We start from the raw sequence: 24,134 nt of genomic DNA on the forward strand, positions 1-24,134 counted from the left end.
AGTGGGAACACTTCAAAAGGCATAGCACAGAACACAATGATTATATACTGGTTATAAGTTAAGGTCTTATGACATTTTATCTAACTAAACAGTATTGATTAGTAGAATTTAATTCACGTCTAGTTAGTGATTAGTTCTCGCAGTTGAAAAGAAAATATTTATGCATGGATATTTCGGCCTTTAAAATTTAATATGACGAAATTTTAAAGGCCGAAATATCCATGCATATTAATTATTTTATCCATGCATATTAACTAATCACTAACTAGACGTGAATTTAAATTCTTTACTTGCCAATACTTGTTTAGTTACCCAGATTAAAGGTGAAACAAAATGTATGAAAATGGACCTTAAGCTATAACCTTAAGCACTAAATACATTAAGACTAGATTGTCATCCTTACACCTATGCCCTAATCGAAAATGTATTATGGAATCGAGTACAAAAACAATTAATAACATTAATCTGCTTATACTTTAGTGGGTTATATAAACAAAAATTGTAAGGAAACTTTTCCACGCATGTATTACAAAGAGTTAGCCGATGTCCAATTCTTATCATTCCTTTTCAGATTCCGCATGCACGAATGTAACCTTCTCCTAGCGACGCCTGCGTTGGAGGAGGGCATAGATCTGCCGAGATGCAACCTCGTGTTGAGATGGGACGTGCCGCCGTCGTAAGTGGGATTAATCTGAATTTTGCTACCATGGTCGCGTTTTGGTCGTATCTGGTATATTGGTTGAAATGTGCTGTTTTGGTTTTATAAAATGCGATGAAATGCAGAGTTTGTACAATGATCGAGTCGATCACATAACGAAATGGTCGCAGTTTACCAAGATCATTTTCTGCTATGCTCGGACTACATGGTTGACGTCTACAGCCATTATAGTATTGAATGGGGTGTAAAATGCATTGCTCGAAACTAATTATTAAATTTCAATGTCAAATCAAAATATTCAAGTCAATGACATTGAAATCAGTTTTACTCTAGCAAAATGCTGAAATTTGACTAATATCACATTCAAACATAATCATATTGAGTGATAATAGAACTATAACACCAGTTTTTGCGTGCTCACTTGCTACCATGGTTGCACACATGGTCGCATAACACCTGTGACCTGTACAGTTACCGCTCGTACCTCCTGTGCCGCGGTCGCGCGCGCGCCCCTGCTCGGCCGCGGCCGTGCTCAGCGGCGCCGGCCACGGACAGACCGACCAACTGCTGAGAAACGTCGCTATATACAGAGAATTGGATCAGGTATGTGTAGAGCACTTATTAGCAACTGAATAAGTGTAGGATAGATCCTTATTATTGCGTTGTATACGTCTGTCTCGCTTCCTCTGATACTGAACTACGATGTAAAAATCCCAATTTTATTTCGAAAGTGACACAGAAACTAGAATCAGAACATTACACCAGCGTCAAATTAAGACGCTCTCGACTCCTATGTAAAATTTTGTCTAGCAAGTTTTTCAATATATTGCGCAAGAACTTCCATACGTCGCAACACTAGCGCCAATATTTAATACATGCGACCCGCTGCACTGCAAGCTCCATTGTAAAAGTCAGCTTGCTCTGATTCATACACGATAAAGATTGCTTACAGAATTCAACTTCAGCAAATTTTCTTGCTAATCCAAACTTTGCCTTATTCATATATTTACACTCGCGTCATCATGTTTCCCTTTCTATCTTCATGTTAATATATTTACAGATAATAACAAGGAAATGCGGATGCGGAATACAGAACGAGCCTCCGCAAAGGAAGAGGATCATGCGGATACACTAAACAACATCATAAAGCCATACGTGCCTGTATTGTTAAAAAATCCAAATAAAACCACAAACTTCATCGAAAACAAAGCACAAGCGGTGAAAACAGAAAGTATCGAAAATGAGTCGAAAAAAAATTCTGACAAAAGTGATTCTAAGAATTCAGACGAAAATGATTCTAAGAGTTCTGACACGTCAGATCCTACTGACACGTCAGAAGCTCTCGTCAGAACGGAGAATAATCTGAAGAACGAGAATCTAGTATGTAACAAATGTACGGGCGTGAAACCTTGTGCGAGTGCGGAGTGTTTGTGCGTCAACGGTTCTGACGTTAAAACTGACGTCAGATACGAAGTGAAGTCTGACGCGGAGGTTGTAGCGAGCGTGGACTTAAATACGGCTATAGCTTTGATTAATAGGTAAGTATCATTTTATTTTTTGGCGATTTAAAATTCGAGATTTTTTTAACTTGTGTTCTCGGTTTCGCCCTTTGTTATTTTTCGGAATGAATTATAATTGAAACAGGTCTATTAATGTGTTAAATCTAAATATGTTTAGCGGCTTCCGGGTTTACTTTCAGCAAACTTCCACAAATTTTCGCATTTTTATTATTTTTATATATGATTTAAGAAAATCCTATATGAACACTTTCATTGTATTCATATAATAATATCAGCCTTGTATTTTACTGTCCCACTGCTGTACGAGTCTCTACTACTGAGTGGTAGTAAAATACAAAAAGAACCTCGAAATGAATGCTTAAAATTATTCACAAACAAAAACTTAAAATGTCTATTTTTCTACAGATACTGCGGCAAGCTACCATCAGACACGTTCACTCGCCTCGCCCCGCAATGGTGGATGGAAACAGTCCAACTACCCGACGAGAGTGGAACACACCGCACCGCGTACATCTGCACGCTGCGACTGCCTCTCAACTGTCCCGTCAAGTACAATATAGTGGTGAGTAGTTTAAATACATGTAGGAATGTGTTTAGCGACGAGGTGCGATGAGTGCACCTACATTTTGTAATAGAGGTGCAGTGAGTGCACTTTAGTTGCGATGAGTACATCTATGGTTATACTAGAGATGCTGTATCGTGCATCTTGTAAGTTTACTCCCGAGTTGCTGTGAGTGCACCCGAGTTGCTGTTAATGTACCTAAAGGTACATTCTCCTACATCAGTGGTGGACGGAAACAGTCCAGCTACCCGACGAGAGTGAAGCTCCTGCGCCGAATACAATTTCACACTCCGACTGGTGCCCAGCTGTTTCATTAAGCAGGCAAGGAATGCGTTATGTGCCTGGTATTGTTAACTGTGTGTGTTTTTTTTTCTTTTATACTTTATTATGTTGTGTTTATATGTGTGTAGAGAAATAAATGGTTTAAAATTTTCGCCATTTTCAGTTTCCTTTAAAATCTCACATATATTCACAGCAAATATACTGACACTTTTACATACTACCCAGGCAGACTCACACATAAGAGCCCTACCACCAATAAAATCAGTATCTTTTGAAACTATACAATATTTTAATGCATACTTATTTTTTCCAGGGTCACCCGATGCCTACCGTGGTGTTGGCTAAACGGATGGTAGCCCTGCAGGCTTGCAGGATCCTTCATAAGTCCGGGGAGCTGGACGACAACCTCATGCCTATAGGTAAGATATTAGGTTATTTTATCCGTTGTGCTGTACTAGCCTATCTTATTGTATCCTTGAGGTTAAAAAGCCTCCTTAGAACATGATTTAGTCTCCCGCACTGCTATGGAGGGAAGTGGACATTAAATATTTCCAACTCCCTATTAGATGGCGATATTCAATTCTGAGTTTTTTTTATTTTTTTATTTAAGTACTTACCTCCAACAAAGGATACACGGCTTATAATAAATACAATGTCGTAATATTGGTACAATTAACAATGTGACGTGCCTCTTCAATTACAGGAGACCACAGCATGCAAATTTATATATTAGTACAGCGGCAAAAATAATATTAGTTATTAATATTATTTAGATATATAAGTAGAAACTTAAAGCAGACAAAAGGGATAAAACATAATAAGAAGTGACAGAACACATCACAAGATCTTATGTTATAACATGTGGTGGTGAATGTGATTAATTATAATTATTAATTGTGCGTACGTAACAGTTGTAGGATAGAATTTGCGCGACTCAGTATATATACCACCGAATAGGAAGGAACCTTAGGGCCGCGGCCGGTCTCAAACATCTTGACTGATTCTTTCTTCCATAGAGGATAAAAATCTGAACTAAAATGACAAAAAAAACGTCACTGTTAAAACCTATTTATTCACTTGAACAACAAATAATTTTACTTATTTCACTAATATTTTTTACTAACTTTTGCCCGCGGCTCTGCTCGCGTTATAAAGTTTTTGTGGTTACAGTATTCCGTTATAAAAGTCACGCTATATATTTTCCCGAGAGCCTATGTTCTTCCCAGGGTCTCAAACTGTCTCCATACCAAATTTTATCCTAATACGTTGGGTAGTTTTTGAGTTTAACACGTTCAAGCAGACAGATGCAGCGGGGGACTTTGTTTTATGATATATTTTTGTAGAACTTTTAAGAGGAACAATCCCGTCATACCTTATTGTTGCATAACTCTTTAACTGTTTACGCAGCGCACGCAACGGAAGCTCACAAAACTAATAATTTTTCCCGTTTTCGCAACATATTTCATTAGTGCTCCGCTCCTATTGGCCATAGCGTGATGTTATATAGCCTATAGCACTCCAGGAACAAAGGGCTATCCAACGCAAAACGATTTTTTCAGTTGAAGCCGTTAGTTCCTGAGATTAGCCATTACTGCTCCGCTCCTATTGGGTATAGCGTGATGATATATGACTTTGAGCACTCCAAAGGCTATTCAACACGATTTTTCAGTTCGAATCGGTAGTTCCTGACATTAGCCATTACCGCTCCGCCCTATTGAATATAGCGTGATGATATATAGCCTATAGCACTCCACGAACAAAGGGCTATCCAACGCAAAAAGAATTTTTCAGTTTGGACCGGTAGTTCCTGAGATTAGCGCGTTCAAACAAACAAACAAACAATCAAACAAACTCTTCAGCTTTATATAATAGTATAGATTCAAATCGAGGTTTACACTTAGACTCGAGTTCTTATATCATGAGCGCCGCAGTTACACAACCACAAGCTGTCAATATTGACCATATTAAAGTCAGTACGGATTGCAGTGCAGTTGAGTCGAACACAGAGTGTACGGAACGTCAAATCTAGTAAGTAGTATATATCGATGATGTATTTGATTGCAGGCAAGGAAAACTTCAAAGCGGCCGAGTTGGAAACGAACAGCAACACTGACGACGAGACGAACGACAGCGCCAGACCGGGCACCACCAAGCGTAGACAGTATTATTACAAACGGGTAAGTTATTATCCTTACTATATTAAGAGGCGATAGCCTAGTTGGGTGTGGAACGGACTGCCGAGACGAATGTCCGCAGGTCAAATCCCAAACACACTTCTGACTTTTCTAAACTCATGTGTGTATTCTTTGTGAATTTATCGTTCGCTTTAATGGTGAAGGAAAACATCGTGAGGAAACCTGCACATCTGAGAAGTTCTCTATAGGAATTTCGAGGGTGTGTGAAGTCTATCCGCACTACAGCGTGGTGGACTAAGGCCTAATCCCTCTCAGTAGTAGAAGAGGTCCGTGCAGCAGTGGGAGCCAGTATATAAATACAGGGCTGATATTATTACCTAAGGACACTTAGGAGTTGTAGTGGTGGGTGTGAGGGCGGGAAAGTCTCTGAAAAAGGGGGGAAATTAATATTTCGAACTCCTCCCTATCTTTCTAGTTGATTATTTTCGTTATTTAAGTGGGTGGATTATTTTCGGTATCCCGGTGGTGTTGTAATTGTGCACAGTACGAGTACGACTACTGCGTTGAGGTGCTGGGTTCGAATCGCGGGTCAAAATAATAGTGGGTTTTTCTATTTTAAACAAATACTTAATCTTAGCTCGGAGTCATGAAGTTGGCTGTGATACCGTGCCTCGGCATGTAAAGCCGTTGGTCCTGCTGACCTCTCTCCGGTCATGTCGAGTTGCCGTTTCTCTCTTCTACTTTCTCATATTTACTTATCCCATCTCATCTCTCTCCCAGAGATTGCCTCGGTGGCGTAGTTGTACTGCATGCGTGGTACGACAGCTCTCTGAGGTCCTAGGTTAGAATCCTGAGTCGGGTAGTGATATTTGGCGTTTTTTCTGCTCAGTATCAGCCCGAAGTCTGGAATTTGTGCCCGATATGGCGATAGGCTCGCCCCCTGTCACATCATGGGACGGAAGACACACATTGCGCCTCTGCATACCCCTTCGGGGATAAATGCGTGATGTTGTGTGTGTGTGTTTGTGCGTGCGTGCGTGTGTGCGTGCGTGCGTTTGTGTCTCAATAATAATAATCATTTATTGCTCACAACACACACAAAAAACATACAAGTTCAAATAAAAAGGTCAATAAAATATTCTCTTAAGTAAATCGCTGGCAACATTTCGCGTAATGAACATAGCTAATGAACATAACATTGCCTCCACAGACCGCGTGGGCGTTCACAGATTGTCAGCCGGTCATAGACACGAGCGATTCAGAGATAGACTCACCAGAGAACGGTGCACCAGAAGGAACACCCACAGAAAATAAGGAGATTAAAGGTGAGTGTAAGATAGATATAAAACTCCCCATATCTTTGGGAGATGTGTATGACAAGGTAAGTATGATGTTACTAACTAGCAATCTAACGGAATCCTCTCGCGTGAACCTCATTTTAAACGATTACTTAATTATTAAACATTCGCACGCCGGAGTAATAAACCAGTGCGAGTTATATTCTCGCGACGGGACGGGACCTGTTCGAATGTTTCTTGCAATAAATATGTGGAGAAGTGGAATTAGAAGAGCATTGGTTTGCGAAGTTATTCATTAAATAAAGCAGGGAGCGAGGAACTTGTATCAACTGTAGTAAAGTAATACTATTTTATATAAAACTGAGGTGAATTTTGTCAATTTGGAATTTACTAAAATACTCTAGAAGGAAAATAAGTTGACTAAAAATACTTTAGAAATAATATAAAATAATAATAATATCAGCCCTGTATTATATACTGTCCCATTGCACGGGCCTCCTCTACTACTGAGAGGGATTAGGCCTTAGTCCACCACGCTGTAGTGCGGATTGTTAGACTTCACACACCTTCGAAATTCTTTTAGAGAACTTCTCGTGTATGTAGGTTTCCTCACGATGTTTTCCTTCACCGTTAAAGCGAACGATAAATTCACAAAGAATACACACATGATTTTAGAAAAGTCAGAGGTGTGTGCCCTTGGGATTTGAACCTGCGGATATTCGTCTCGGCAGTCCGTTCCACACCCAACTAGGCTATCGTCGCTTTTTTAATACTTTAGAAGGAATATAATTATAAGTATTTTGGTCAAATAATGTTCCTTGTAAAGTATTTTTAGTCAATTTATTTACCTTCTGGAGTATGTTAAACTCAATTCATTTTTCTTCTAGAGTATTTATAGTCTTGTTTGACTGCCTCGGTGGCGTAGTTGTACTGAATGCGCGGTACGACAGCGCTCTGAGGTCCTGGGTTCGAATCCCGGGTCGGGTAAAGTGATATTTGGGTTTTTCTGCTCAGTATCAGCCCGGAGTCTGGAATTTGTGCCCGGTATGGCGATAGGCTCGCCCCCTATCACATCATGGGACGGAACACAGTTGGCGAAAAGTGGGTGCCTTGGTTGCGCCTCTGCATACCCCTTCGGGGATAAATGCGTGATGTTGTGTGTGTGTGTGTGTGTATTTATAGTGAAGGTATTCTCGCAGGCGGCAAGCGCAACATGCTGTACGCCATAGTGTGCAGGCTGTGCTGCGCCCTCCCCGAGCGCTACAACACGCGCGGCAGGAGGCTGCACGCGCCGCAGCACGCCGCGCAGGCGCTCGGGATACTCATGGCCAGGGACAGGCCCACCAGGTGGGATGTACTGTGGATGAATGAACATTTATTTACCACATTCTAGGGTTACAATAAATAGATGGTACAATAAAATCAGAATCACACACTCTGTCATTATTTACGTGCAAATATTTAAAACTAAAGATGTTTTTAAACGTAGACAGAATACTTTTCTCTTTACGTTTTTTAAAAGTAGAAATAATATTACAAATGTCGAATTAAAAAAAAAACCGTGTCATAGTGAAAATTTTTTAAAACAATGATTCACTTGATTAATAAAATATATAAATTTATAGTTTTCGTTACATTGCAATATATAATTAATTTTTTTTCTTCAAAGTTATGTACACATCCGATATTATTATGTCTAAAAATATATAATTATCTAATACCTATAAGTCTTACATGTCAATTTTTTTTTATTAAATTAAATATACATAGCATCATGTCACAGAATATTAGCTAAATATTAAACATTTGATATTTCAGTCTATAATTAATGTATTTCCTTATTGTCAATATTCTTATCATTTAAAAAGTCATGAACATTGTAATAAAGTTTATCCAAAAGTATTTTCACTAATATATTTTTAAATGCGCAAATTTTACTTCTCTTAAGATATTCTGGTAAATGATTGTATATCTTAACGCCCATACAGTAAGCAATTTTAATAAAAACATCACGTTTTTGTAATGGTATATATAGTTTATCTTTTAATCTTACACTCTCACATCCCATGTGGGAATGGAACGTTAGTGTGATGCTTAAAATGGAATATAAAGTGTGTGAGCGAGATGGAAACAGAGAAGCGTGAACGACAGACGAGTTTTAGAAGGCTGAAGACGTCAGAGAGAAAAAAATATTAAAATGCAATTAACTTGAAAAGTAAAGTTTTTTTTTTTTTGTAATAAATCCCACATGTGTAATGTAAATACGGTGGAAGTCGGTCATAACAACTGGATCAAGTGGTTACTTCAATGACTTTATATAACTGGTTTTGACTGATTTTTAAAAATAAATTATAAAATGTAGGTAGATATTGTAACTGACTTATTATGATTACATTTAATTAAATTGGAACCCAAAAGACCGGCTGCCAGACTTCAAGACACTGTGAGCTCATTCTGCGTAGATCAGACCACTAACAGCTAAAAATTTATAGGTAGTATCATTGTAAAATGTAGGTAGATATTGTAACTTGACTTTACGGATGAACAACACCTCAGTCCCCCCCGTGACCAGGAAGGCTGCAAAGTCAAACGTCGGGAGAAAATTAACAAATAAAATTTGGAAAGTTTTTACATACTGTAGTTTATTCCTTAAACTGATTTTGAAAAGAGCATCACTAGATTTTTTTTCCCGTTCTCTGGTGAGAACTGCACGAACTGGTAGAGTTAATGTTGACGGAATCTAAATAATTTATAACGTTTTTGTTGATTTAATATTTCCCATTTTTTCTGTCTATAAAAAATGTTATTAGGAATGATGGTGTTGGCTGTAGTAAATATCTATGTTCTATGGTTAAAAATGTACAAGATGGATGACTAGCGATTTTGTGTAAGAAGTAAAAGTTATAATCTATACTATTATATAAAGCTGAAGAGTTTGTTTGTTTGTTTGTTTGTTTGTTTGTTTGTTTGTTTGTTTGAACGCGCTAATCTCAGGAACTACCAGTCCAAATTGAAAAATTCTTTTTGCGTTGGATAGCCCTTTGTTCGTGGAGTGCTATAGGCTATATATCATCACGCTATACCCAATAGGAGCGGGGCAGTAATGGCTAATCTCAGGAACTACCGGTCCAAACTGAAAAATTCTTTTTGTGTTGGATAGCTCTTTATTAGTGTAGTGCTATAGGCTATATATCATCACGCTATGACTAATAGGAGCGGAGCAGTAATGGCTAATCTCAGGAACTACCGTGTTTGAACTGAAAAAATCTTTTTGTGTTGGATAGCCCTTTGTTCCTGGAGTGCTATAGGCTATATATCATGACGCTATGACCAATCGGAGCGGAGCAGTAATGAAACATGTTGCAAAAACGGTGAAAAATTATTAGTTTTGAGAGCTTCCGTTGCGTGCGCTGCGTAAACGATTAAAGTTATGCAACAATGATGTATGACGGGATTATTCCTGTTAAAAAGTTCTAAAAAATATATTATAAAACACAGTCCCCCGCTGCATCTGTCTGCCTGAACGTGTTAAACTCAAAAACTACCCAACGTATTAAGATGAAATTTGGTATGGAGACAGTTTGAGAGGCTCCCGGGAAACTACTACTTGTATAACGGAAAACTTTAGCCTGAAAAACTTTATAACGCGGGCGGAGCCGCGGGCAAAAGCTAGTAGAAATATAAAGGTGAATCAATTGTAGAGCCTGTTTTATTACCGTACATATTCTAACAGTTTTACAGGTTTCTAAATAAATCATTTCATTTAATTTTATGACTGTCTAATGGTTCAGCCTGCAGATCCCCGCGTTTCCTGTGTACACCCGGTCCGGGGAGGTCCGCGTCAGCGTAGAACACGTGCCTGACGCTGACGTCAGGGTGTCGCCGCGCAGAGGCCGACTCGTCAGGCGGTGAGTAAAATGAGTTGTTTTGAGTGATATTAGATGACATATATAGTATCACGCCTCTATCGCAGACGGGTAGGCAGAGACTATGGATTGCCAGTTTGCAACATTGTGGCAGATATTGACATACGTATTATCTTCTTGAAAATAGCATTACATTAGTTACTCCAGACGTAGATGTACAATAAAAGTGTAAGTATCGAACGAAATATATATCGATAAAATACGAATTTTAATTTTACACCTTAATGCCACTACTACTACTCTGAGATCGTCGCAGCGATATTATACTTTCAGTCAGAAATATACTCACACACGCCATATTAGCACACAACCAAAAAAATAATCAAAAAACCGAAAAGGTAAACTGAGATTTTTGGTGAAAATATTACTAATATATTAATATTATTCTAATATCATTCGTTGGTGATTTTTCGCAAAATATTAGCAGCCGTAAAGATAAATATGTGGTTACATTTATTACCGTAATGTCAAAATGTCGGTATTAATATACGTAATGAAATAGTTCTTACGATTTTTTCTGTCTCATCTGTTTATTTTTTTTTTAATACATTCGTTCTACCAAATAATTTATGCTGATGAGATCTGAACAATATTTTTTTATATGACCTCGGATCAGTGAGTCTCACATGACCCCGATCAGGGAGTCTCACATGACCTCGGATCAGGGAGTCTCACATGACCTCGGATCAGGGAGTGTGATATGACCCCGGATCAGTGAGTCTCACATGACCTCGAATAAGTTAGTCTAATATGACCTCAGATCAATGAGTCTCACATGACCTCGGATCAGTGAGTCTGATATGACCCCGGATCAGGGAGTCCGATATGACCTCGGATCAGTGAGTCTGATATGACCTCGAATAAGTTAGTCTGATTTAACCTGGGAACAGTGAGTCTGATGGTAATTATTGTCAGGTTCATGCGGTTCGTGTTCTCGGAGGTGCTGCGCGTGCGCCGGCGCGGCATGCGGCTGCACAGCGACGGCTCCACGCACAACAACTACTACATCGTGCCGACGATCAAGAGTGAGTGTTTATTGATCAAAGCGTGTATAGCATTTTGGAAATGTATTTCTTTTTACAGTTCTCTTTTTTATTTTTTAATTCACATCCAGTCCTATCGGATTAGTAAGCTGAAGTAGCAGTAGGTAGGGTACATAATTCGTAGAACTGATGGCCGATGGGGCAAGAAGGTTCTGGAGTGGAGGCCACGAACTGGCAAGCGCAGCAGACGTCCACCCACGAGGACAGATGACCTCATAAAATCGCTGGATGCGGGCTTACAATAGGTCGATCTGGAAATCTTTAGGGGAGGTTCATGCTGCAGTGGATGTCCTGCAGCTGATAATGATGCGCAAGAGCACACTGTGCGTGAATTACCTGTGACTGAACATGAGCGTCCCCCAAAGATTTCCAGAAGTACCCATTGGAAGCGGCCGGCATCCAGCGACCTCCTACGACTTTTATGAGGTCATCTGTCCACCTCGTAGGTAATTTTGGCAATAGGGGACCGTCCTGTGTTTGATTTTGTACATTATTCTATATGTAATGATTAATAATACGAAAAAGAAACCCTCCTGCGAAAACTGCATTAAAATTGGTTAAAAAATGAAACAGTAATTCATATTTCAAATATTACTGTGTGCCGAAGTGGGCGCGAAGTGGGAATATTCTTCATCTCTTTCTTTCGCACGCGTCGTAATGCTCGATGACGTCACACGTGGGTATTGCGCCTCTTTTCTGTTTCTCGTTACTTACCCGAAATTGAAAGTCTTATAACTTGTTAATTTTTTACCGGATTTAAATAATTCTTTCTGTGTTATAATTTATATAACGTAAATATTTGATAATAATAAAGAACAAAAATGAGTCCGGTCCCCTATTTAAGTATGCCTAAAACTGGCATGCATATCAGCCAACTGTTTACTTACAATGTTTTCTAGACTTAAGGATATGTATGCTGTTGGTGTATCTTATTAAATAAATAAATAATAGTATGAATGCGGTTAAGGGTGTCATTAGATCTCGGTCTACCTTTCCCTCCTAATAATTATGACCTATTTTGTCATAATTCTAGCGACTCGACCGGACGGCACAACGAAGATAGACATCGACTGGGCGTTCCTGGAAGTAATATACAGGCATACAGAAGAGAAGAAGCATTCGGAAGTGGAGAACGTGATGCTGTGGCAGCAAGACGAGGAAGATGAGGGCATCGGGGAAGAGAAGACGAAGGTAAGCGAAGAGGTCTCTGGGCGGATATAAAATATCCTATCACCAATAGTGTACGAAAAACTCCTTGTTGCACTCACTGATTGTCACACACTCACTTTTATACACTCGTTACCAAATGAATAAAAACACCACATTTTCAGTTGTTAAACAGTCACAATTTATTTAGAAAACTCAGACCTGCATAATCACCTTACAAGCGACCAACAAAAACTGCCCCTTTGGCAGACGAACATTCATTTAAATACAATATTCCCTCTCCAACAAGTAGTTCTGTCAAACAATAACTTGTTATTTTTGTGAAAATACCTTACTTTTATTTAAATACTAGCTTTTGCCCGCGGCTCCGCCCGCGTTAAAAAGCTTTTCAGCCTAAAGTTTTCCGTTATAAAAGTAGTAGTTTCCCGGGAGCCTCTCAAACTGTCTCCATACCAAATTTCATCTTAATACGTTGGGTAGTTTTTGAGTTTAACACGTTCAGGCAGACAGATGCAGCGGGGGACTTATTTTTATAATATATTTTTTAGAACTTTTTAAGAAGCACAATCCCGTCATACATTATTGTTGCATAACTTTAACCGTTACGTTAACGTTTACGCAGCGCACGCAACGGAAACTCTCAAAACTAATAATTTTCTCCGTTTTTGCAACATGTTTCTTTACTGCTGCGCTCCTATTGGTCATAGCGTGATGATATATAGTCTATAGCACTTCAGGAACAAAGGGCTATCCAACACAAAAAGAATTTTTCAGTTTGGACCGGTAGTTCCTGAGATTAGCTATTACTGCTCCGCTCCTATTGGGTATAGCGTGATGATATATAGCCTATAGCACTCCACGAACAAAGGGCTATCCAACGCAAAAAGTTTTCAGTTTGGACCGGTAGTTCTTGTGATTAGCGCGTTCAAACAGCTTTATATAATAGTATAGAAGTATAGATTTCTAAAACCCTACAATAGTTACAGTGAGTTAAGGACTTTGGAGCCGATCAAGTACGTAACGCAATGGGGGGGGGGGGGGGTGTCTTGTAAAACGTTACGATGCGTTACAGGCGCGGGAGGGGTTCGTACAAAGCGTTATGTAACATTGGATTTTATATTTTAAAACAATAACAAAGGTAAAATTGCGTTACGTAATAATTGAACGGCCCCTTTTGTAATGGGAAACGGTATTAGCGCGAGCGAAAGAAGTGCCACATAGTAATAATCTTTTCCAGACTAAAGAAGAAGGCAAGCGGAAGATGGACAACCCCCTGCTCAAGCCAGGGGAGACCTTTGTATTCGACGCGGAGAAGTATCGGGAGGCCGTGGTCACTCCTTGGTACAGGAACCAAGATCAGCCTCAGGTATTATTAATAATATCAGCCCTGTATTATATACTGTCCCACTGCTGGGCCTCCTGTACTGAGAGATTAGGCCTTAGTCCACCACGCTGTAGTGCGGGTAGACTTCACACACCCTTAAAATTTCTATAGAGAACTTCTCAGGTATGCAGGTTTCCTCACGATGTTTTCCTTCACCGTTAAAGCAAGCGATAATTCGCAAAGAATATACACATTTTTTTAGAAAAGTCATAGGTGTGTTTGGGTTTTGAACCTGCGGACATTCGTCTCTGCAGTCCGTTCCACAACCAACTAGGCTATCGTTGATTATGGTTTTTATTATTTTTTATTATATGGACACGGCCAAAAGACTCCATTGCATCTGATGGTAAGTGGGGTCCAGTAGAATGTCGCCTGACGAAATGATTATCCCTCGGCAGTCGAAACAATTATGCCGGTCTGTTGGAACCGGTTTGATCCTGAACGGTCTAGGTTCAGCACCACACACCTTATAGTTTGTTTTGATGATATGATAAAGAACAACTTGATATAAATGATCGACAGTTTATTGATATAAATTTAACATTATAAAATGTGTGGCGGTACAATTAGTACACACCGCCATCTCGTCAACATCAATGGAACTACGAGAAGACCGATATGGTATTGACACAATTGTGATTATAACGCAGAACAATCACGCTAGACGGCGACAGACGATACTAACTTGTGATAGCAGAATTTGCGCGACGCAGTATATATACCACCTCCGATTAGGAACCGTCGGAGGAGGGAAATTTTCCTCTTCCATAGAGGAACGTAACCATCTGTTCCTCTACAGCGGTGTCTACCTTTACGCCGCTAAAAATGTTAATGATTTGATGAGACTGAATGTTAATTGATAATTGCTTGACATGAGCACGTACTGGTTGCTCAGCGGTACGCGAACTGAAGCTAGAATTATCGGTATTTGCGGTAATAGAATAAACGCTGAGAGCAATTTTGTACGGTTGTAACGTACAGATCCACTTTTGTGCATGACAAAAAATCTGCGTTTCTGATTGGTAATTTTTTGGCGATAGATCGAAAAAAGCAATGGTGATAGTTTATTGAAAAATGGGGCAATCAGTTTACTATCGCTACCGATTGAAAAATGGGAATGAAAACGGTTAATAAAGTAGTTTTTTGATTTCATCTATAACTTATCTCACCTTTATCCCCAGCTCTTTGTAGCCAATATATTGGAATCTAACCTCGGACTTGCGTTTCCTTCCACGCTATACACTCATTAAAGAAGTTTTTTTCACCCCAGCTATAATTCATGTAATTTTTCTCCCCAGTTTTTACGTTAGCCAATATATGTTGAAACCTGAGCTTAGACTTGCGTTTCCTTCCACTCTTTACACCCATAGCATATTTTTTTACTGGTGGTAGGTCTCTCATATGTGAGAGTCTGCCTGGATAGGTACCACTGGAATGTCTATTTCTGTCGCCAAGCAATGTGTAGTCACTGTTGAAGGACATTGTAGTCAGTGTAACTACTGGACATATTAAGATCTCATGTCTCAGACGAGCGCAGTATAATACCAAACACTTTGTAATTCAAGATGTTGGTGTCTACTGTTCATTCGTATCGCTTACCATCAGACGAACGGCGAGCTCGCCTCGTAAAAAAAACCCAGCTATAATTCATTTAAATTCTGTCCCCAGTTCTTTCTAGTGGCCGAGATATGTTGGAATCTGACCCCGGACTCCGCGTTTCCTTCCGCCCTGCACACCAGTTTCCGGAACTACTATCAGAGTAAATATGGAGTAGTACTCACTCAGCCTGATCAGCCGTTGTTGGATGTCGATCATACTAGCGCTAGACTCAACTTGTTGACGCCTAGGTGAGTTGTGGAAAAAGTATTTTTTTTTTGCTATACTCTTATGCAAAATATATTTTAGGTATATGTGTAGCGCTCTCAAAGACATTCGGCGCGGAGACGAGTTGAATGTAATGTTATGTTATGCATTTTAGCCTATTATTACTGTTATATGCAGAGTGTCCCAGAAAATAGTGTCAAGCGGAGGTCCAGAGATAGAGCACCCCTTGGGATATCCGAATCACCCCCATGTTATGTTCCGCGATTATTCATAGTGTAGGCTCAAGCGTTCGCGCTTCGCTTCCACCCCGGGAGAGAACTATTAGAGCACTGAGGGAGCGCGGGGTGTTGTGCGCAGGCGCAACCTGTAGGCTTTCAAGCGTGGCGCGAGGGGTATTAGGGCGGCGCGCTACAGTTTTGATTAGTTTCTGAACATGTTTGCCCTCGGCAGGTACGTGAACCGCAAGGGCGTGGCGCTGCCGGTGTCGTCGGAGCGCACGCGCCGCGCCAAGCGCGACCGCCTCGACCAGAAGCAGATCCTCGTGCCGGAGCTGTGCCACGTGCATCCCTTCGCCGCGCCGCTGTGGTTCGCCACCGTGGCGCTGCCCTGCGTGCTGTACAGGTACGAGAGGTCTCTGCAGGTCGGCTCCAGGCGCCAGGCGCGACCGCCTCGACCAGAAGCAGATCCTCGTGCCGGAGCTGTGCCACGTGCATCCCTTCGCCGCGCCGCTGTGGTTCGCCACCGTGGCGCTGCCCTGCGTGCTGTACAGGTACGAGAGGTCTCTGCAGGTCGGCTCCAGGCGCCAGGCGCGACCGCCTCGACCAGAAGCAGATCCTCGTGCCGGAGCTGTGCCACGTGCATCCCTTCGCCGCGCCGCTGTGGTTCGCCACCGTGGCGCTGCCCTGCGTGCTGTACAGGTACGAGAGGTCTCTGCAGGTCGGCTCCAGGCGCCAGGCGCGACCGCCTCGACCAGAAGCAGATCCTCGTGCCGGAGCTGTGCCACGTGCATCCCTTCGCCGCGCCGCTGTGGTTCGCCACCGTGGCGCTGCCCTGCGTGCTGTACAGGTACGAGAGGTCTCTGCAGGTCGGCTCCAGGCGCCAGGCGCGACCGCCTCGACCAGAAGCAGATCCTCGTGCCGGAGCTGTGCCACGTGCATCCCTTCGCCGCGCCGCTGTGGTTCGCCACCGTGGCGCTGCCCTGCGTGCTGTACAGGTACGAGAGGTCTCTGCAGGTCGGCTCCAGGCGCCAGGCGCGACCGCCTCGACCAGAAGCAGATCCTCGTGCCGGAGCTGTGCCACGTGCATCCCTTCGCCGCGCCGCTGTGGTTCGCCACCGTGGCGCTGCCCTGCGTGCTGTACAGGTACGAGAGGTCTCTGCAGGTCGGCTCCAGGCGCCAGGCGCGACCGCCTCGACCAGAAGCAGATCCTCGTGCCGGAGCTGTGCCACGTGCATCCCTTCGCCGCGCCGCTGTGGTTCGCCACCGTGGCGCTGCCCTGCGTGCTGTACAGGTACGAGAGGTCTCTGCAGGTCGGCTCCAGGCGCCAGGCGCGACCGCCTCGACCAGAGGCAGATCCTCGTGCCGGAGCTGTGCCACGTGCATCCCTTCGCCGCGCCGCTGTGGTTCGCCACCGTGGCGCTGCCCTGCGTGCTGTACAGGTACGAGAGGTCTCTGCAGGTCGGCTCCAGGCGCCAGGCGCGACCGCCTCGACCAGAAGCAGATCCTCGTGCCGGAGCTGTGCCACGTGCATCCCTTCGCCGCGCCGCTGTGGTTCGCCACCGTGGCGCTGCCCTGCGTGCTGTACAGGTACGAGAGGTCTCTGCAGGTCGGCTCCAGGCGCCAGGCGCGACCGCCTCGACCAGAAGCAGATCCTCGTGCCGGAGCTGTGCCACGTGCATCCCTTCGCCGCGCCGCTGTGGTTCGCCACCGTGGCGCTGCCCTGCGTGCTGTACAGGTACGAGAGGTCTCTGCAGGTCGGCTCCAGGCGCCAGGCGCGACCGCCTCGACCAGAAGCAGATCCTCGTGCCGGAGCTGTGCCACGTGCATCCCTTCGCCGCGCCGCTGTGGTTCGCCACCGTGGCGCTGCCCTGCGTGCTGTACAGGTACGAGAGGTCTCTGCAGGTCGGCTCCAGGCGCCAGGCGCGACCGCCTCGACCAGAAGCAGATCCTCGTGCCGGAGCTGTGCCACGTGCATCCCTTCGCCGCGCCGCTGTGGTTCGCCACCGTGGCGCTGCCCTGCGTGCTGTACAGGTACGAGAGGTCTCTGCAGGTCGGCTCCAGGCGCCAGGCGCGACCGCCTCGACCAGAAGCAGATCCTCGTGCCGGAGCTGTGCCACGTGCATCCCTTCGCCGCGCCGCTGTGGTTCGCCACCGTGGCGCTGCCCTGCGTGCTGTACAGGTACGAGAGGTCTCTGCAGGTCGGCTCCAGGCGCCAGGCGCGACCGCCTCGACCAGAAGCAGATCCTCGTGCCGGAGCTGTGCCACGTGCATCCCTTCGCCGCGCCGCTGTGGTTCGCCACCGTGGCGCTGCCCTGCGTGCTGTACAGGTACGAGAGGTCTCTGCAGGTCGGCTCCAGGCGCCAGGCGCGACCGCCTCGACCAGAAGCAGATCCTCGTGCCGGAGCTGTGCCACGTGCATCCCTTCGCCGCGCCGCTGTGGTTCGCCACCGTGGCGCTGCCCTGCGTGCTGTACAGGTACGAGAGGTCTCTGCAGGTCGGCTCCAGGCGCCAGGCGCGACCGCCTCGACCAGAAGCAGATCCTCGTGCCGGAGCTGTGCCACGTGCATCCCTTCGCCGCGCCGCTGTGGTTCGCCACCGTGGCGCTGCCCTGCGTGCTGTACAGGTACGAGAGGTCTCTGCAGGTCGGCTCCAGGCGCCAGGCGCGACCGCCTCGACCAGAAGCAGATCCTCGTGCCGGAGCTGTGCCACGTGCATCCCTTCGCCGCGCCGCTGTGGTTCGCCACCGTGGCGCTGCCCTGCGTGCTGTACAGGTACGAGAGGTCTCTGCAGGTCGGCTCCAGGCGCCAGGCGCGACCGCCTCGACCAGAAGCAGATCCTCGTGCCGGAGCTGTGCCACGTGCATCCCTTCGCCGCGCCGCTGTGGTTCGCCACCGTGGCGCTGCCCTGCGTGCTGTACAGGTACGAGAGGTCTCTGCAGGTCGGCTCCAGGCGCCAGGCGCGACCGCCTCGACCAGAAGCAGATCCTCGTGCCGGAGCTGTGCCACGTGCATCCCTTCGCCGCGCCGCTGTGGTTCGCCACCGTGGCGCTGCCCTGCGTGCTGTACAGGTACGAGAGGTCTCTGCAGGTCGGCTCCAGGCGCCAGGCGCGACCGCCTCGACCAGAAGCAGATCCTCGTGCCGGAGCTGTGCCACGTGCATCCCTTCGCCGCGCCGCTGTGGTTCGCCACCGTGGCGCTGCCCTGCGTGCTGTACAGGTACGAGAGGTCTCTGCAGGTCGGCTCCAGGCGCCAGGCGCGACCGCCTCGACCAGAAGCAGATCCTCGTGCCGGAGCTGTGCCACGTGCATCCCTTCGCCGCGCCGCTGTGGTTCGCCACCGTGGCGCTGCCCTGCGTGCTGTACAGGTACGAGAGGTCTCTGCAGGTCGGCTCCAGGCGCCAGGCGCGACCGCCTCGACCAGAAGCAGATCCTCGTGCCGGAGCTGTGCCACGTGCATCCCTTCGCCGCGCCGCTGTGGTTCGCCACCGTGGCGCTGCCCTGCGTGCTGTACAGGTACGAGAGGTCTCTGCAGGTCGGCTCCAGGCGCCAGGCGCGACCGCCTCGACCAGAAGCAGATCCTCGTGCCGGAGCTGTGCCACGTGCATCCCTTCGCCGCGCCGCTGTGGTTCGCCACCGTGGCGCTGCCCTGCGTGCTGTACAGGTACGAGAGGTCTCTGCAGGTCGGCTCCAGGCGCCAGGCGCGACCGCCTCGACCAGAAGCAGATCCTCGTGCCGGAGCTGTGCCACGTGCATCCCTTCGCCGCGCCGCTGTGGTTCGCCACCGTGGCGCTGCCCTGCGTGCTGTACAGGTACGAGAGGTCTCTGCAGGTCGGCTCCAGGCGCCAGGCGCGACCGCCTCGACCAGAAGCAGATCCTCGTGCCGGAGCTGTGCCACGTGCATCCCTTCGCCGCGCCGCTGTGGTTCGCCACCGTGGCGCTGCCCTGCGTGCTGTACAGGTACGAGAGGTCTCTGCAGGTCGGCTCCAGGCGCCAGGCGCGACCGCCTCGACCAGAAGCAGATCCTCGTGCCGGAGCTGTGCCACGTGCATCCCTTCGCCGCGCCGCTGTGGTTCGCCACCGTGGTGCTGCCCTGCGTGCTGTACAGGTACGAGAGGTCTCTGCAGGTCGGCTCCAGGCGCCAGGCGCGACCGCCTCGACCAGAAGCAGATCCTCGTGCCGGAGCTGTGCCACGTGCATCCCTTCGCCGCGCCGCTGTGGTTCGCCACCGTGGCGCTGCCCTGCGTGCTGTACAGGTACGAGAGGTCTCTGCAGGTCGGCTCCAGGCGCCAGGCGCGACCGCCTCGACCAGAAGCAGATCCTCGTGCCGGAGCTGTGCCACGTGCATCCCTTCGCCGCGCCGCTGTGGTTCGCCACCGTGGCGCTGCCCTGCGTGCTGTACAGGTACGAGAGGTCTCTGCAGGTCGGCTCCAGGCGCCAGGCGCGACCGCCTCGACCAGAAGCAGATCCTCGTGCCGGAGCTGTGCCACGTGCATCCCTTCGCCGCGCCGCTGTGGTTCGCCACCGTGGCGCTGCCCTGCGTGCTGTACAGGTACGAGAGGTCTCTGCAGGTCGGCTCCAGGCGCCAGGCGCGACCGCCTCGACCAGAAGCAGATCCTCGTGCCGGAGCTGTGCCACGTGCATCCCTTCGCCGCGCCGCTGTGGTTCGCCACCGTGGCGCTGCCCTGCGTGCTGTACAGGTACGAGAGGTCTCTGCAGGTCGGCTCCAGGCGCCAGGCGCGACCGCCTCGACCAGAAGCAGATCCTCGTGCCGGAGCTGTGCCACGTGCATCCCTTCGCCGCGCCGCTGTGGTTCGCCACCGTGGCGCTGCCCTGCGTGCTGTACAGGTACACTACTGCTGCTGCTACTGCTACTGCTGCTCAGGCAGTAGGAGAGTCGAGGCCCAGGCTTGGCTCACTCCCTTCTAAACATGGTGGAGTACGTATTCGTGGATGGAATGACCTACAGGCAGAACGTCCCAAACGTCCCCCTCAAAAAGTGGTGGGGCGAGTCTTGGTAGATGACATAATCTACTAACAGAATGTTCTATATTGTTACACATTGACGTATATTCTATAGACACGAACGTCCATATAAACTATTTGTTCAAAATCTGAACTAAAATGGCGACCGAAACGTCATTGTTATAACCTATTTATTCACTTGAACAACAAATAATTGTACTTATTTGACTAATATTTTTTATCGAGTTCTTATATCATGAGCGCCACTCCGTACACAACCACACTCTAGAATGTTCTACAATTCCAAAAAGATATGACAATATCCTTTTAGAATGCTATTTAAGATGTACTGCCTCGATGGCGTGGTTGTATTATGATACGACTTTCAATGGTCTTGGGTTCAATCCCCGGGTCAGGCAGTGATATTGGATTCTGCAACTCAGTATCAACTTTGATTCCCGGAGTCTGGAATTTGTGTCCTATGGCGAAAGACTCGCCCCATCACATCATGGGATCTGTCCCGTAGTTTGCTACGCACGGCAAAAACTGAATGCACTAGTTGCGTCTCTGCCTGCGCTTTCTGGGTTAAACGGATGTCGATCTATGTTAAGCTTGTAATATTATACATATATATCTCTATGTATTACCTATATATGTATGTATTTATGCCATATCTGTACCCATTTTTATGTATTTTATTTCTCTATAAAACTTATTATATTAATACTTATACTTCGTACACCTCACGCTGTCCCATATTATTGTTTTCTCTTATATCCCATGGTTGTCTGCAAGAGATTGCCTTGTGCAATAACACCGCCATTTGTACTTTTTTCTATATCTTGTCATGTCTCTGGTGTACAAGAAGGTGTAAAATATTGCATTCCAATCTATAATAATTATTTATTTATTTATTTATTTATTTGAACAGCCAACAAAACATACACCTTACATAGTTTTTTTTTTAAGAATTCGGTAAGTAATTTCTGCAGTGCTGTTTCAATTACAGGCTGTCACAGCATGAACATTTTAAATACATAACAACAACAATTGGCTGCACCAGAAGTGCAGTATATTCTAAATATAAGACTGAATATAAAACTAAATTAATTAATTATTATTCATAATCTGTTGTAACAATAATATTAAGAATGTTGTATTCACCTATAATGATTGTAGGCAAAGTCCAATGTTTACTCAATTGAATAGTATACTAGTTTTTGCTCGTGGCTTAGGCCGCGTGAAGGAGTTTCGCGGTAAAAGTCCCGCTATACATTTTCCCGATATAGTAGCTTATATACAATCTTCCCAGGGTCTTAAACTATCTCCATACCAAATTTCGTTTTGTTATACCACGTTTTATGTCACGTCCCGTTCCCGTGGGAACAGGTTGAAAAGTATTCCATGTCCGTCTCCTGGTTCTAAGCTACCTCTCCACCAATTTTCAGCCGAATCGGTACATCCGTTCTTGAGTTATAAATAGTGTAACTAACACCACTTTATTTTATATATATATACTAGCGACCCGCCCCGGCTTCGCACGTGTGCAATACTGATACTAATTTAATGGATGTTATTATACATATAAACCTTCCTCTTGAATCACTCTATTAAAAAAACCGCATCAAAATCCGTTGCGTAGTTTTAAAGATTTAAGCACACATAGGGACAGAGAAAGCGACTTTGTTTTATACTATGTAGTGATGTGTAGCTGATAGTGTATGTAAATAAATAAATAAATAATTTTCCAGGATAAACGCTCTCCTCATAGCTGATGAGATCAGACGAGCGGTGGCCATCGACGTGGGTCTCGGGGTCCCGAAAATCGATGAGGACACGATGCCGGGGTTCCAGTGGCCTCCTCTTGACTTCGGATGGAGTTTGGCTGAGGTCTGTAGTGTGTGGAATTTGGGGACGAATTTTAGTAATAAAATATATCAATATGTACTGATGGTAGGACTCTTTGTGAAAGTATAGTAGGTACCACCGCAATGTCCATTTCTGTCAAGCAGTGTGTAGTCACTGTTGTAGGTTTGAACATTGTAGCCAGTGTAACTACTGGACATAATAACATCTCATGTCTCAGACGAGCGCAGTGGAATACCAAATACTTTGTAATTCAAGGTGTTGGATCTACTGTTTATGGATCGTATCGCTTATTAGGCGAATGGCAAGCTCGTCTCGTCATTCAAAATAAAAAAAGTGTCTACGCTTACTTCTAAAATTTTACAAATTGATATTATGTGTTCCGCCAGACGTCCGAAGTCCATTATGAGAGAGTACATCGTCCTTTTACCGTTCATTTGCGCTAGATGTCGCTAGTTTCCGCCTCTGTAATGTTACTTTTACGCCCTCTAGCTTAAAAACGTGAACTAAAAATTTCTTACCTCTTTTAGCCGCCGTCATGTTTAATCATTGTTGCGTCGTTTTTCGAGCTGTTCACATCGTCGCTAGATAAGCAGTTTTGTTTTAAATTTACATTTAAAATAAAATATATAAAATTTTCGAGATTTGAAGTAGAAAATTTATTAAACTAAATAAGTGTAAGTTTCCGTCTCGCGAAGTGTAAAAAACTATGGAAGATATTAGTCAACCTACATTATCAAAATCGCCGAGAAAAAGGTCGCGCTCTAAGTCGCTTTCATCGGATACAAGTGAAAAGAGTTGCAATGGCGATGACTCATCATCAGAGTCACCCTCGCCAGCACCAACACAGGGCAAGCGGCGCCGCGTGGCTTTGCGGGAAGCTGATTTAGAACGAAGGTTTGATTTCTTATCCCAGCAATTGGTAAGTCAATTGAATAACATTTTATACACAACCTGTTCGTCCACCGCCGCGGCGCAGACGAGGTGTAACGTGGTCGATAATGCCATGCAATCAACCTCTGATGTGCCTGTTTCGTCTTATATTCCTACATCTGCAAGGCTAGATGAAAATTTTTTGCGACCACCGGCAAGTAAAATTAATACAATTGCCGATCTTAGTGTTTCTATTAAGGAACCGACCGTAATCAAGGCTAATCCCGATCGGGTTAAGAAAATTAATAATATGCAAAGATTCGATTCAGTCGACTGGAAGGCCGTCCGTTACGTAGACATACAAAAGAAGTACGTCGCATCTCCGGCGTTTAGTGAACTGAAAGTTAACGAACAGTTA

At 45.3% G+C, this 24,134-nt stretch overlaps 1 protein-coding gene across 1 annotated transcript; it reads left to right on the forward strand.

Annotated features, from left to right (window-relative positions):
* Positions 1-491: 491 nt before the first annotated feature.
* On the forward strand, positions 492-22,867 carry LOC119191913 (endoribonuclease Dcr-1-like; the record flags this gene model as incomplete). Its single annotated transcript, XM_037445773.1, is given in 17 exon segments — positions 492-676; positions 1,130-1,170; positions 1,173-1,261; positions 1,719-1,764; positions 1,767-2,196; positions 2,584-2,740; positions 3,336-3,441; positions 5,087-5,199; positions 6,368-6,753; positions 7,638-7,802; positions 10,247-10,363; positions 11,297-11,406; positions 12,458-12,615; positions 13,829-13,957; positions 15,644-15,822; positions 16,250-16,420; positions 22,729-22,867. Coding segments are annotated over 17 exon segments (2,691 nt in total), but the record flags the coding sequence as incomplete, so codon positions are not given.
* Between the last annotated feature and the right edge of the window lie 1,267 nt (positions 22,868-24,134).

This window comes from Manduca sexta, unplaced genomic scaffold, assembly GCF_014839805.1.
Source record: "Manduca sexta isolate Smith_Timp_Sample1 unplaced genomic scaffold, JHU_Msex_v1.0 HiC_scaffold_2100, whole genome shotgun sequence".
NCBI classification, from domain to species: Eukaryota; Metazoa; Arthropoda; class Insecta; order Lepidoptera; family Sphingidae; genus Manduca; species Manduca sexta.